The sequence below is a fragment of the Kogia breviceps genome, chromosome 12, assembly GCF_026419965.1.
Source record: "Kogia breviceps isolate mKogBre1 chromosome 12, mKogBre1 haplotype 1, whole genome shotgun sequence".
Lineage (NCBI taxonomy): Eukaryota > Metazoa > Chordata > Mammalia > Artiodactyla > Physeteridae > Kogia > Kogia breviceps.
In genome coordinates, this window is record NC_081321.1 from 49,812,799 (window position 1) to 49,829,119 (window position 16,321).

Genomic DNA, 16,321 nt, shown 5'->3' on the forward strand with positions numbered 1-16,321 from the left:
TAGAAAAAAACGAAACAAAACAAAACTCTCGCATGAGTTTAATTAAATCTACAGATGACAAGCATCAGGCTTTTCAGGCAACTTGCAACACTTTGGGAGCTAAGAAAATAAAACTATTAAAACATCATTTTTCAACAAGGAAAAGGACATTGGGGACTTTGAAGTAATGTGCTCTGGGAAGGTGTTACACATTCGAATCCCAAACAAAATAATCTTGACGTGAATCTGCGCTGAAAACCCAGGGGTGGTACAAAAGCCAAGTCTGTCAGCAGAGTTTCAACTTGTGGTCCATGCTCCTTACGAATCAGGGAAGGCAGCAATAACAGACCTAAGCTATTTTAAATATTGAAGGAGAAAAAGCTAATGAAAAATAGGTTGTGCGCAGTAAGGACTCATACAGTAACTGAAACAAAGGTTAATCCTTTGCATTTGGCTTAAATGTTATTACCACACCCACCCCTCCTACTGGTTAGAAAATACTGTGTCTGGTTAAAAAAATGTTAAGGGGCAGCAATACTTATTTTATACAACTTGCTGGACGAAATCGTTCATGAGGGATCCATCCAAGAAAATAGATAAATAAATAAATGGGTGCATAATAGTGAGAAGGCTGGGAACCAGGACTGGAGGGAATCCACAGCGACACCCAAGACCAATGACACCTCGTGGTGCCCCTGAGGATGGCAAGGCAGCAGGCAGGACTTCAGGTGGTATGCGAGGTGGGAAAGGGCCAGCGTGGCCAAGTGGCCGCTGTCAGCACTGACCTGATGACCAGGGACACAGAGAGAGGACGAGAGGCAGGGCTTCAACGACAGGCCCTTGCAATTCCCATCTGAGCACCTGGATATTTTAAAAAATAAACACCAGCTGCTGTAGTCTGAATTGCCAATTCTTCTTTTCTTCCCATTTGCTGCTGCACTGAATCACCAGCCCAGCTCTGGACACCTGGTTCTAACAACCAAGCAGCATGGCCCCATTATTAATAACCACAGGGCAGGGTCCCAAGAGGCCATCTAATCTGGCTCTTTGGCTAATCTAAACCCTACTTTACAGGGTAAAGGCTAAAAAAAATTGCTTGGTTTTTCCCAAACATATATTTTAGGCTATAATATCCTCATAGGCTATTTATTTGCAACAAAATACTGTGGCTATTTTCTCTTCTATATTAAAACAAAAACAAAACAAACAACAACAAAAAACCCACTTAATAGTTCTTTCTAGAGTAATACCAGTTTGGTTCCCTCCGTCCCGACATCCTCTTATGAGCTATTCATATTCAGTGTCCCTTAAAATCTGCTTCCTACTAAGCATTTATTTTCTCTCTCTTATTTTTGTCAGTTGTGTGTTCTAAACATAACTTGTCAATGTTCACCTTTTCAAAAAGGTAAAGAATGACTATTAGAACACCGTGGCCAACCACTTAAATATAGCAATTCAATAATTCACTGCACTTTTATTTAAAAAATCAATTTATCACTTGAGATTTTTTTCCCCTCCTATGCTTATATGAAAAAGGTTATCTGGTAGAAAGGCACTGTTCTTCAATAGCTTAAATGTCTGTCTGTCAACTCCCTGAAAGGACAGTAGAGTGCACGAATCGCTTCAGTCACCTCAGCTTGGCAAATAATTGATCTCTCTGCCAGCCCCACAGCCCTGCAATGATTCATTACACAGCCCAGCCAGCCAGCAAGGCTCCATTAGACCTGACTAGTCCAAGACGCCAAGGCATGCACTCCCCAGGACAGCCCTGCAGGAGCCCATGAGGCCAAGGACCCGCAAATGAAGGCCACTCCGAGCACTGCTGGCCTTGCTGGCCCTCGAAGTTGAAACATTCCCATTCACTTAAGTAAGAAGAACTTAGGTAACAGAATTCCCAAAGTAATTTTTAAAAGTACTGTCTCATAAAACCTGACTCAGGACTTGGGCCTCATTATTCAAAATTCCTGTCTATTTCCTCATGTCTAAGTAGCTGTTAATAGTAAAATACATGATCTATTTATTAACTTTAGAAAAACATCACTACATAAAATGTACAGATTGGTTTTAAGATTTACAGGGTTTTCAAAAACATTAAAATGGGGGGGAAAGCAATTCAAAGTTAAGAAAAGATGGTAATTTTGAAAATATCTGGACTGTTAAACATAAGAAATGCACACGAATTAAGAAAGTTAATTTTTAAAAAGTCTATTATACTCAGTAGAACTATTTTTAAAAGCTTTGAAAAGCATCCTTTCATACAAAACTTGATGTGCTAATTTGCCCTTACAGAATTTAAAGACACCTAGAGGGCTTCCCTGGTGACGCAGTGGTTGAGAGTCCGCCTGCCGTTGCAGGGGACACGGGTTCGTGACCCGGTCTGGGAAGATCCCACATGCGCCATGCTCGCTGAGCCTGCGCGTCCAGAGCCTGTGCTCCACAACGGGAGAGGCCACAACCGTGAGAGGCCCGCGTACTGAAAAAAGAAAAAAAAAAAAAACATAGACACCTAGAGATTAGGCTTTATTAGTTTCCTTTGAGTAATTAAATACATTACATACTCTCTTCTGTGGCATTTTGTTTATGAGGATATGATGCCTTTTTTTTTTATGATGCCTTTTTATTAATGAAAAATTTCACACAACAAATGGTCAGGTTCAATGATTCAGCCATGGTCACACTAGGATCATGGGACGGTATGAGATTCTAAAGTAACTTAAGTTCTCTCTGGGCCTCATTTTCCTTTTATTAAACATGGATAACAGATGCTTATATGTAAGTATACACGGCAGGGACTTTACAGAGCTCTACAGATGTAACTTGATGGTATCATTATCTTTTCTCATAAATAAGCACAGAAAGAAAATACAGGTAAGCATTTAAATTTTACAGTCATTTAAAGAAAACTGGGTTTCCCTGGTGGCGCAGTCGTTGAGAGTCCGCCTGCCGATGCAGAGGACACAGGTTCGTGCCCCGGTCCAGAAAGATCCCACACGCCGCAGAGCGGCTGGGCCCATGAGCCATGGCCACTGGGCCTGCGCGTCCAGAGCCTGTGCTCCGCAACGGGAAAGGCCACAACAGGGAGAGGCCCGCGTACCGGGGAAAAAAAAAAAAAAAAAAGAAGAAGAAGAAGAAAAAAAAAAGAAAACTAAGTCAGAAATAGTATATCAAAGAAAGCACAATGGATTCACATTCCTCACTGGAAAAAGAGCAATTAACCAAGTACTTTAATTTCCCTAAGTTTCCGAGTGGATTACATCTGCTTCAGAAGTAAGGTAAACACAGCGCAATGGTGTCTTTTTTTTTTTTTTTTTTTTACAGGTTTTACATGGACATAGTTTTAATTTCTCTGTAATCAGTGCCAAGGAGTATGATTGCTAGATTATATGGTAAGTATATGTTTAGTTTTCTAAGAAACAGCCAAACTATTTTCCAGAGTGACTATATCATTTTACATTCCACCAGCAATGTTTGAATGATCTACCTTCTTTGCATCCTGACCTGCTTTTAGTATGGTCACTAATTTTTAATTAACTGATATAAAATAGATGTGTAGTGATATCTCATCATGCTTTTAATTTGCATTTCCCTACTGGCTATTGATGTTGAGCATATTTTAATGTGTTTGTCATCTCTATATCCTCTTTGGTGAAATATCTTTTCAAATCTTTTGCTCATTTTCTAATTGGATTGTTTTTTTACTGTTGAGTTTTCAGTTCTTTATATATTCTAGATATGAGTCCTTTGTAAGATGTGTGACTTGCAAATATTTTCTTCCCACATCTATGTCTTTATTATTCACTAAGCACTTTTCAGGCAACACTTTCTGGAGTCTTTTTTTTTTTTTTTTTTTTTTTTTTTGCGTTACGCGGGCCTCTCACCGCCGCGGCCTCTCCCATTGCGGAGCACAGGCTCCGGACGCGCAGGCCCAGCGGCCATGGCTCACCGGCCCAGCCGCTCCGCAGCATGCGGGATCCTCCCGGACCGGGGCACGGACCCGCGTCTCCCGCATCGGCAGGCGGACTCTCAACCACTGCGCCACCAGGGAAGCCCTGGACTCTTTTAAATAGACTACTCCTCAGATAATATTCACCTGACTGGCTACCAGCTGAAAAGAGGAGTGACTCAAGTTTTAAACCAATTTCCCACTGATGTATTAAACAAGAGCACAGCAAAGAGATGTGTCAACTATTTCTACTTTTCAGTTTGACCCCATGTAAAGCTCTGTTATGTGAGTGCTAAGTTATGGAAAGCGCACGGACTGAGTGAGCATTTGCAGGGCACCAAGTTGTAAGAGTTAAATCTGGGTCCCCTCCTGCCCCCCCACACACCTAATGGTTTGGTAGTTTTCTCGACTGAGAAAGTCGAAGCTACTCAAACCTAACTTTTAATTTACTGTGGGAAATAACTTAATAGCATAAATCAATGCCATTGGACCAAAGGAAATACACACTTAAAAATAACAAGAATGGACTGATGGATAGGCAAATGATTAAGCAAATATAGCAAAATGTGCACTGTAGAATCTAGATGGTGGGCACATACAGGTGCTAAGTATATAATGGTTTCAACTTTTCTGGATATTTGAAAATTTTCATAATAAAGTACTGGGGGAATTCAAAATTGTAATCACAATAAAGGAGAAAGAAGGCCCCACTGGGAATAACCTCAGCCTGGAAGGAAAGACACTGGTTCTCAGCCTAACCCCGGTAACTCACAAAGTTTAAAACTGTAAAGGGTCTTGGGAATCCTCCAGGACAGGTAAAATACATGATTTGGGTCTGTGAAAAATTAGAAAAATAGCATAGCATTTTCAAAAAACTAAAAACTGTTCTTTTTGCTGAGATTATATGCCTCTACACTTCTGATTTAAAATATCCTTTATTTTATGAACCATTGATGATCGTAAATAAGAAATTTGGTTTTTTTATGTCCCTACTTAGCAGTCAAATCTGATCACCCTTGATATCTGATCAATTTCCTCATCTCCTACCTTTGATGTATAACTCCTTGACCTACCTTCAGCAAGAATCCCCCTACCCTTGACAGTTCCTCTTAGTAATTTTCCATCCACTGACCTCATCACTGTTCTTGGGTTATAAATTTCCAGCTGTCTTTGCTGTAGTTGGAGTTGAGTCTGATCTCTCTCCCCTAATACAATGCCCCTATTGCAGTAGTCTTAAAATAAAGTCTTTCTTACCTTTTTAACAAGTGTCAGGATAATTTTTTCTTTATTCATACCTTTATACAGGTATGTATAAATAAAGGTCTTGTGACCTTCAGGTACAGAGGACTTCGCAGCTAATCATAATGCTTGCTGAAAAGAACAATTTGCTTCCCTAGTGTGACTTAAAGGCTCCAAATACTGAGATTTGAAATTGCCCAGAAGCATTAAGACATTAAAAACAAAACAAACAACTTCCCCCACCTGCAGTGTTGGTCTCTTGTAATCTTAATAGTCCATGATTTCACTTCAAATTAATTTCAAAGAATGACACTAAAGGGGGAAAGTCTATGCCATAAGATTTTCTTGAGGATGATGACTGTGTCTTATATTATGGACCCAGCATACGAATGAAATGATTTCATTGATTGGATGAGAGAAGTAATGGAAACAGATGAATGTTGTTTATTTCCTGAGGGAGAATGGCATAAATTCAAGGGGGAAAAATATCAATCCTCTGTTCAAATTAGGCAAATCAGAGAAAATTATAGACACTTAATTTTTAAATTAACTTATTTTTTAAATTTTTTAGTTAAGAAAACAAGTCCATTTACATGCATCAAAAAGAATAAAATAGGAATAAATGTAACCAAGGAGGTAAAAGACCTTACATGCACACTGTAAACTATAAAACACTGATAAATTAAGTTGAAGACACAAATGAAGAGATATTCTATGATCATGAGTTGAAAGAACATTGTTAAAATGTCCATACAACTCAAAGCAATCTACAGTTTCAACGCAATTCCTATCAAAATTACAATGGCATCTTTCACAGAAATAGAACAATCCTAAAATTTGTATGGAACCACATTAGACCTCAAATAGCCAAAGCAATCTTTAACAAGAACAAAACTGGAGGCATCACACTTCCTGATTTAAAACTATATTATAAAGTGATAGTAAATCCAAACAGTATGATATTGGCATGAAAACAGACACAGAGATCAATGGAGCAGAACAGAGAGTCCAGAAATAAACTCATACCTATATGGTAAATTAATTTATGACAAAGCAGCCAAGAACATACAGTGGGGAAAGGTCAGTCTCTTCAATAAGTGGTGTTGGGGAAAATGGGCAGCACATGCAAAAGAAAAACTGAATTACTACCTTACACCATACATGAAATTAACTCAAAATGGATTAAAGACTTGAATGTAAGAACTGAACCCATAAAATTCCTAGAAAACATACGCAGTAGGTTCCTTGTCATCAATCTTGGTGATGAGTTTTTGGATTTGACACCAAAAGCAAAGGCAACAGGAGTAAAAATAAACAAGTGGAACTACAGCAAACTCAAAAGCTTCTGCACAGCAAAGGAAACCATCAAAGAAATGAAAAGGCAATCTACCGAATGGGAGAAAATATTTGCAAATCACATATCTGATAAGCAATTTATAGCCAAAATATATAAAGAACTCATATAAGTACACAGAAAAAAAAATGTGATTTTTTAAATGAGTGGAGGATACAAATAGACATTTTGCCAAAGACGTACAGATGGCCAATAGGTACATGAAAAGGTGTTCAATCTAATCATGAGGGAAGTGCAAATCAAAACCACAATAAAATACCTCACATCTCTTAGAATGGCTATTATCAAAAAGATGAGAAATAACAAGTGTCGATAAAGATGTGGAAAAAAAGGAACCTTTGTGCATTATTGATGGGAAGGTAAATTAGTGTAGGCAATATGGAAAACAGTAAGGAGATCTCTCAAAAAATTAAAAATAGAACTATCATATGATCTAGCAATTCCACTTCTAGGTATTTATCTGAAGGAAACAAAAATACTAACTCAAAAAGATATCTGCACTACCAAGTTCATTGCAACATTATTTACAGTAGCCAAGACATGGAAACAACTAAGTGTCCAACAATGAATGAATTTTAAAAATATGATATATATATATATTCCATATACATTATATTCCATATATATATTGGAATATTATTCAGCCATAAAAAAGAAGGAAATCCTGCCATTTACAACAATATGAATGGACCTTAAGGGCATTATGCTAAGTGAAATAACTCAGAGAAAGACAAATACCATATGATCTCACTTATATTTGGAATCTTAAAGAAGAAAAAAACTGGCCACTCTTGCCCTCTGAGATGGCCCACACTCTGTGGAGTGTGTTTCTCTCTAAATAAATCCACTTCTTACCTAAAAAAAAGAAAAAAACAACCAAACTCACAGACAAAGAATTGTACAAACTTCCAGTTATCAAATAAGTCCTGGGGATGTAATGTACAGCATGGTGACTATAGTTAATAATACTGTATTGTATATCTGAAAGTTGCTAAGAATAAAAGTTCTCATCACAAGAAAAAAACTATCTGTGTGTGGTGATGGGTATTAACTCGACTTATTGTGGTGATTATTTCATAATACATGCATATATTGAATCACTATGCTGTACACTTGAAACCAGTATGTTATGTCAATTAAACCTCAAATTTCTAAATTATCTTCAATAATATTATACATTTTTAGAAAACAATTCTATTATACAGTCAGTTTTAAGTTATCAGTTGGTATGGATGTAACTATTGATATAATAAGGAAGCACTGTGTGGTGGGGCAAAATCAGAGACAATGTCTATGTAACTGGGGCTGCAACACAGGATAAACACAACCACTCACAATAATTAAATCCTCTGCCTGAAGCATCACTAGTCTTTGGAGAAAGCTGATCCATGTTTCTAAGAAAAGGGACAGCCCAGGAGCTCCACCCCAGAGGGGATGACTTCATTATAATCTGAAAAATGGAGGAGAGCTTAGCCACCTGCTTTAAAATAGGAAATTAATACCTTCTGCAGGTTAGTAGAAAGGTAGATGAAATATTTTAGGCTACTCTGCACTGATCTGCAGAAAAGTGCTATGGAGAGCTCTGTTAAGTGAAAGCCCCCCAACACCACACCCCATTCATTTCTTTTCCTCCTTATCCAACAAGAAGCGGAGAACCTCAAGGTTCTTCAGTTGGAAAAGTCAAAGAGGGAGTTCCCAGGGAGGAGCTCTGCTACCAGGTGTAAGAGGGGTGGGTGTACTAGAGGAGGCCAGAAGAGAAAAAAAACGGCAGGGAGTTTCTGAGCTTTGAGGCCAGGGAGAAACAGCGGTTTCTCTGCTATCAACAATACAGCCAACTAATGCGATTTATTCGTAATTGCTAATTAGTGCCAATGACTGGGGAGATGGAAGAGCCTACAGATTCCAAAATAAATCCAAATTACTTGTGGGCCGTTTGCTGGATTTAAATACGGTTAAATTTCAACAAAATTTTCACAATCTTGAACTTCGTGAGGCAGAAAAAACATATAATGCACATTTAACAGAAACTCTCAATGTAGCTTTCTTTAAATACCCATGTCTGGGGCATTTTTATAAGAAAGGTATTAGGGAAAAAATTGCATAGTTACAGCTATAATCTAAATAAGATAATACTACAATTATGATTTATTCTTTCTGTACAAGCAAAGAAATTTACCACTGATAAAACTTGAATATGATGCTTTCATATACAGAGCGCTGCACATTCTCTGGCATTATCTACTGTCGTAGTTTCAGGCTCAAACTCTGCATCCACTACATCCAACTGACCATCAGTGGGAAAGAGGTTGGGTAAAAGGTCAAGAAGAAGAAAAGTCAAAACGCACTACTAACCTATTAAAAACTGAACTGACTTCTGGGTCCTTGAAGCACTTGGGTGGTTATTTAAACTTGTGGAAAAGAAAGGAAGCAGCTACCATGTGAGGTCTCTGGGTCAGACTATTGTTTCCCATGGGCTCTCTCGGAGCGGGAATAACAGGCTAAGTGAGTGATTCAACACCAAACTAAAAAAAAAAACTTGCTAATCAATGTTTTTGGAAAGATTTTAGCTCCGTGGATGTTATCTGTAACTACAATGCTTTACAACCTAGCATACAGCCCTGAATCAAATGGCTAAACTTCTCAGCCACAATAGGAGGCTTTCTGAGGAGCAGGAAATTCCACCTCGCACAATGCCAATAAATACTGAATAAATAAGGGACTTCTGTTTCGGGATCCCCAAATATTACAGGGATCACTTAAGCTAATTCTCTAGTTCTATAACCTACAGAGTATCTCCTTCTGAAAGGGATTAACAATATGTTGCAAAAAATAGACCATTTCACCTTTTTTTTCCTACCATCCAAAAGTTCAACACTAGAGTTCAACTCTCCTCTAACTCCTCAGTCACCAAGTGATGCCAATTCTTCCTCCCCAGGAAGGCTTAGAAAGTAGCTCACTTTCTGGAAAGGTAAACAAACGGCTTCTGATTCAGGCTGTGACTCTGAGCACCCCTCTGATCCCCACTCTAAGCAATCTTCCTACCAATTCTATCCCTCTAAGGTACGTTCCAGAACAAAGAGAATTCTTCCTCCCAGTATATCCTGGGCAGTATTACTGGTAGTGGCCTCTGACCATAACCACAGTTCCTACTTGTCTGTCTCTCGCCTTCCCTATTTCAGCCATTTTGATCATTCAGGATGTATTTTTGCAGGAAGATAAACTATAGTTCAAAGTTTGAGGAAGTGGTACAGTACAACATCTGACAGAGGGAAGTGACAAGACAACATTTGTATACAGATCTTTGCTTGAATTAACAAGTATGTACTTTTATAACTAGCTTTAATAATTAAACATCTTACAGTGGCCTTTCTAACCTACAACTGAACCTCCCTCGTGTCCTAGTCTAGGGTAAGATAAGCTTTTTAGAGATAAGGAAACTGACTACCCCTCCCACACGTCTCATTTCAGATTCCCTTATATTCTTTTTTTTTTTTTTTTTTTGCGGTACGCGGGCCTCTCACTGCTGTGGCCTCTCCCGTTGCGGAGCACAGGCTCTGGACGCGCAGGCTCAGCAGCCATGGCTCACCACGGGCCCAGCCGCTCCATGGCATGTGGGATCTTCCCGGACCGGGGCACGAACCCGTGTCCCCTGCATCGGCAGGCGGACTCTCAACCACTGCGCCACCAGGGAAGCCCTCCCTTATATTCTTTACAGCCCTGGGCACATCATGTGCTTGTCAAAGGATCCAAACATTTTGAAACGCGTTGTTTTTTTCCCCTTTCCTTTCCTTCCTGCTGAGGTACTCCTTTTACGTGTCCAAGTAGCTTCCACATTCTGTGTTTTAAACATCTTTCTTCTTATCTCTCTGCCCTTCAGATAGGTGCCCTTGCCCTAGGGAACCCACTGGAATGACAATGGGACCTACACATTTAGGTTTTTGACAGGTACGAGGTCCCCCACCTACAGAATTGTAGGACAACATATGCCTCCAAGTTGCCTTTGGCCTTGAAAAGGTCCAAATGGTCGTTTGAACTTCTTTTTTTTTTCAATCGAGAAACAGTACTTGGTGTTTTGGCAGGCACTGTTCCTTCACACAGGTGTTTTTGCTTTGGCTTTCTCCTGAAACGTATAATATTTTCTACCTCCCCAACCTCACCGTTCTCTACCATGCTTTGACCTTTATTCTGTGTTAAATTTTACTGTCTTAGCACCCACTCTCACTTCTGTGTCCTCACTGTTTTTTCACACTCCAGTCATCTAACCCCATTTATATATATTTTCTATTTCAGCCGGTGGAGAAATGGTTGTATGATGAAAGGCAAAGCCAAAGAGAATTCGAGATTCTAGGAAGAGCGTCTTCCAAACCAACCCTTGCCCGGGAACCCGGAGCGTCGGGAACCAGGCCTGCTGGGGGGCGGGGGGCGGGGGGGGGGGGTAATCCGGGCTACCAGAACAGGGTCAGCATCGAAGCGCCCAGGCGTCGGGAGAGCTGATTGGTTCCCCGATGAACCAATCAGCGGGCGAGGCTGTGCACTGGTAAGGGAGGGCCAAGATTATAGAGCGGATGGAGTTAAAGGAAAAGGGGCAGCTGTGCCAGGCACCAAAGGTTTGTGTGCACTTTTGCACACCCAGCTGGTCATTATTAATCCCGGAACTCTGGTCTGCTAAATTCCACCTTCCGAGTTTCCCAGTTTCATAACGCTGAATAGGAGAAGAAACATTACCCTGTCATTCTTAAGACGGTCATTAATGGTCAACATTAGAGTAGCCGTAGGGTTGGGGGAAGGCCATTAAAATCCTTCCCCTCTCCTTTCCCAGTTCCACTCCAAGTCGTCAACCTAACTCAACCAGTTCTTGAAATAGTAGATCACTCAAACTCTCGCTTAATCGCCAAAACTGATTACCAAAATGCTATCATTAGACACCTGGAAGAAGTTTCCCCCTCCCCAAGAACTGGGGGAAATAGTATTGGCGTTTACTAAAGGCGCAGGATTTTCCTACCTTTTAAAGGAGAAGCGAATGAGCTCTTAGGCCGAAATCAGAGAAACTGAGACCTTCTGAACTGTGCAACCAAGCATGGGGTCGCGGCCGCTTCCAGGGCTCGGACAACCGCCCCACCCCGCAAACCGTTGGCGCAGGAACAGTTCCTCCAAGGTCTACCCCACAAACTTCACGCGGAGGCACAAAGATTTGGGGGGAATGCGAGCACAGATACCAGATTTCCCTGTGTTTCAAACTTCGGCTGAGCTGTTCCACGCTCTTTCTTCCAAGTGTCACAGCCACCAGATTCACAGCCGCGTCCAGCCTTAGCTTTCCCACGGTCCAGCGCTGCCACCCACCCATCTACCACCCAAACCCGGGCTGGAGAAGCCGCGCCCTCGGGGTTGGGGGAAAGGGGAGTGGGAGAAGAGAGAAATGGCCAGTGTCAGTAAAGAGGTGCCCGCCGAGGCCTGGACGCCAGCAGCCAGCGGAGGGCCCTGGGACCGAGGAACAAGGAGAGAGGAGGGCTGGAAGCGTGCGGGGAAGGGCCGCGAGGAGAGCAGGGGCGCTGCCGGTGTCGCTGCACTCACTCTGCGTAGCCAGTGGCCCAGGGCAGCCGCCGGGTCTCCTTCAGAATGAGGATGGGGCGGGCGATGTGGTCGGCGCTGCACTCCACCTCGTCCTGAGACAGCCCCAGGAACTCGGGTCGCCCGTAGGGGAAGCGCAGGGGCAGGTCCGAGCCTCCGCAGCCGCCGCCGCCGTGCTCGGAGCCTGAGCTGCCAGCCATGATGCCGCCCATGAAATTGGCCACGGCAGATTTCACTCGAGTGAGCATATTACTCCGGCGCCGGGCAGCAGCGGTGCGAGCAGTGGGCGGCGGCTGGGGCCGGGCGAGGCGCAGCGCAGGGCATGCAGGCTGCGGCGGGCGCACGGGCAGCCGGGCCGGTGGGCGCGCCGCGCTGCTCCCAGAGCCTAGTGCTGCAGGGGGCCGAGCTCCGGCCTCCCGCGCTCCTTGGCGCCGCCGCCGCCCCCTCCCCCCGCTACACTTCCGCAATGGAGCGGCATGGAGCGGGCCGGCCGGGCCGGGGGAGATGCCGCGCTCTCCGGCAGCGGCTGGGCAGCCGCAGCCTCAGCAGGTCCCTTCCCCGCCCGCAGCGCTCGACTCCTGCGTGAGCGGAACTGAGCCCACCCGGCGAGCCGGCGGAGCCGGCGCGACTGCTGCCAAGGCTACCGCCGCCGTCGAGTCATGTGATAATACGGCTGCAAGGGCTCCAGCAGCTGCGGGGCCGTAGCTCTGCCCCTCCCCTGCCGGCCCGAGCGAGGCTCGCACCCGGACCGTGACCTCCTGGGGGAGGAGGAGCCAGGCCGCGTCTGTACCTGGCGGAGAGGATGGGGGCGCTGTGAGCTGGTGGCGGTACAGGTGTTAGGGGAGGTCACGTGGGGCCGGGCCTCCAGTTGAGGAATCCACTCGCGGAGAAATGCAGCCGACGTCTTCGAGAAAGGAAACTTCGGGAGCTGAAAGGGGAGACAGGTGGAATCCCGGTGGGACGCCTCGAAGTCCTGTAGTGGAAAGAGGAACACCTGGTGTGAAAGATTTCGGAGCTTTCAAGAAACAAAAAGCAACAACCCACAATGGTTGCACAAAAATCATTAAAAGTTTTTCCCTAGGCATTTCTAAGATTCTTTTTCTTTCATTACCACCACACGCATCATTATCTGCAGAGCAGACTCTGTTTCGAACCCAGAATAAGCTTAATGGCGAAGAAAACAAAAGAGCTCTAAGAATCGGAAGCAAGCACCATTTTACCTAGTACTTAACTGCTTAATAGATTTATACAAACATTTTCCTTCAACACAGCAGCAAAGCCAAAGTATCTTTTCAAAGCTGACCCTTGATACACTTAATGCAGCCTTTTCTTTTCTTAATTTGAAACATTGTTATAAAATTATCTAGGGGCACTTTAAAACTGAAGGAATTTAAATAGAACCAAGCAACTCAAAGGCTAAAGTAAAAGTGAATTAATGTCTGCAAACGATAAATGTTTGCGTTGACCTTGTATTAAAACAAAACAAATGTTTGTGAAAAAACGATAAATGTGCTTCATTAAGGGGTAACAATTGTTAAATATTGGCTTAAAAATTGTTTTTCTCAAGAGAGCTGTATCCTGTTCATGTTTACTTATTCTGTATCCTGTTCCTATGTTTACCTACCACGTAATTTGCCAGGATTCTGTGTTACTTGGAGTTAAGCGCTGAATGGCTGTCTTGGAATTCAGGAGGGAATACAGGCCCCCTTATTGGAGGCGGGGGGGCGGGGAGCAGCCCAGGTTTTGGATGGGAAGATAATTCGTTGAAGAGGAATTAGAATCCTGGCTTTTAGGGGAGGCCTGGGTAAACTTCACTGATCCCCTTTATTCAGTATCTATATTTTTAAAGGCATTTTCCCCTTTGGCTTTTTCATGAATAGGTACTCTGGTTTGCTATACACCAAGTGGTTATGTAAAAAAACAACATTCAACCTTTCAGTGAAATACCATTCCTGTCAATGAGTTCTTTTATTACTTTTCACAAAACAGAAATGTAATTTTATCTTGGCCCCCTTTCCCTAATTTTAAAATTGGGGGCAGGATTCTAAAAGATGCAAAATCTAAACAAGCCCAAGAAAGTCTTCTCAACCTTTGCTTTGTTAATTATAAACTGCTTCTGAATGGGAAATCTCAATATAGTGGTTAAACAAACAACCAACCACAAGCCCTGGCATCCACTGAGTCTCATAAAAATTTAGAATCCCCTTCTCAAGCTTTTGTTGTAGAGCAATTACCTTTTAACAACGTCCTATGGATACTTCAGTAACAAACCTCTACTGAGATGAATTTATTATGTTCTTCCCTTCATTTCACCTTAGGACAAGGCTTTAGTATTTACTAGAAAAAGGATTTATTTTTCAATTTAAAAATAGTACCCAATCATGGTCAATAAAGTTCAATAGTACAGAACTGTAAATGAAGAAAGTAAAAGACTCCAAAACTCCATTTCCCCAGAAGGTCACCGCTATTAATATCTTCTGTAGGCTTCCAAATTTTTTCTCAAATAGGATATTTAGCATAATAAAATTTGGTAATATTAGCCATATTTGTGAACCAAGGTTTTGTAAGCAGTTATTTTACTGTTTCTCTGTAACCTCATTATTATCTGTCATGGGAAAGTGTTGGCATATCTTTAACTTTGCACAGCAAACTTTGTTCTGCTAACAACAGGCAAAACAGGAATTCCATGCCTGTTCTCCTTTGAATATTTCTTTAGTATGTGTTTGCGGCTAACTGATAAATCTACTGTCTTATCTATATACCCACCTCTAAGGTCAGTGTCCCATCCCAGGATTTTACAGAGAAATATTTTCCATGTAATTTACTCCTCAATTATGTCATTCATGAAGATCAGTGCTTCAGCTAGGAGGTAAATTCTCATTAAAATGCAGTAGTCATTGCTTTTAGGGGAGCCCCTTAGAAAGTACCTTTCATACCTATTACAGGTGCAAATTTGGTAGTTATCTCTGCTCCCAGCTTTGGAATTAGTCATTTATTCCCTAAATTCAAATGGTATAGTAATCAATGTGTTTGTTATACCGTGTGTGTATGCTTTGGTCATCAAAAGATACCCTTCATTTGTCTCTCTTGAGTTCTCTTTTCCCTTGGAAAATGTGAGTTTGAAGACTTTAATAGAACATTCATTTACAGGATAGATACATAGACCTTATACTTGGACATTCTTTGTATAAACATATCTCATTTCTAGACCTATGATACTATGGTTTTGGCTATTCAATGACTGTGCCATCAATAAGACTATTTTCAAGGGGAAAAAAAAAGGTCTGGATAATTTCTTCAGTCAAAATATCAAGGAATCCCCCCAGACGTTAATTACAAAAGGAAAAACAGGGCTTCCCTGGTGGCGCAGTGGTTGAGAGTCTGCCTGCTGATGGAGGGGACACGGGTTCGTGCCCCGGTCTGGGAAGATCCCACATGCCGCGGAGCGGCTGGGCCTGTGAGCCATGGCCGCTGAGCCTGCGCGTCCGGAGCCTGTGCTCCGCAACGGGGGAGGCCACAACAGTGAGAGGCCCGTGTACCGCAAAAAAAAAAAAAAAAAAGGAAAAACAATAACTTACAGTGAAAAAAACCTGGCAGTCATCACCTAAAACAAGTGATCAAGGTTAACATCACCAGTAGTGATATATTAACATCCTATACCTGCTGACATTACATGATGAAAAGAACACTTTACTTCGTGGTATTCTTCCCCAAATCCTTAACCTCACTATAATCATGAGAAAACACAAGTCAGACCCAAACCAAAGATATTCTACAAAATACCTGACCAGGTATCTTCAGCAGTGTCAAGGTGGAAGGTACAAACTATTGGGTATAAGATAGGCTACAAGGATGTATTTTAAAACATGGGGAATAAAGTCAATATTTTGTAATATATGTAAATGGAGTGTAACCTTTAAAAATTGTATAAAATTTGTTTTTAAGTGTCCAGTTTCTGAAAGTCAAGGCAAGCCTGAGGAATTCTCAGATTGGGGACAAAAAGGGCACAACTTACTACAACAGTGTACGAATGTTAATTTCTTAGTTTTGATGTCAACATTAGGGGAAAACTGGGTGAAGGGTACATAGGAACAAAAAATTAAGAAAATAATCAAGGAGATTTGGGTTTCAAGTAGAAAGTAAATGTTCATTTGGAAGTCAGGCCAGGAGAAGGATGAATAATGCCGTTCCAGGACTCAACCCTCTCATAGCTGTAGGTTCATGCCTCCTTGTATTGT

General features: G+C 42.0%; 1 protein-coding gene across 2 annotated transcripts in view; it reads right to left on the minus strand.

Annotated features, from left to right (window-relative positions):
- The window catches only part of PPM1H (protein phosphatase, Mg2+/Mn2+ dependent 1H), a 266,407-nt gene extending 253,797 nt beyond the window's left edge, over positions 1–12,610 (minus strand). The window contains exon 1 of one of the 2 annotated variants that reach the window (XM_059082213.2): positions 12,087–12,610. In XM_059082213.2, the coding sequence (XP_058938196.1) occupies positions 12,087–12,331 (245 nt within the window). In that variant the 5' untranslated portion in view covers positions 12,332–12,610. The remainder of the gene's footprint in view (positions 1–12,086) is intronic. The other variant, XM_067009683.1, reaches the window with a different exon arrangement.
- Between the last annotated feature and the right edge of the window lie 3,711 nt (positions 12,611–16,321).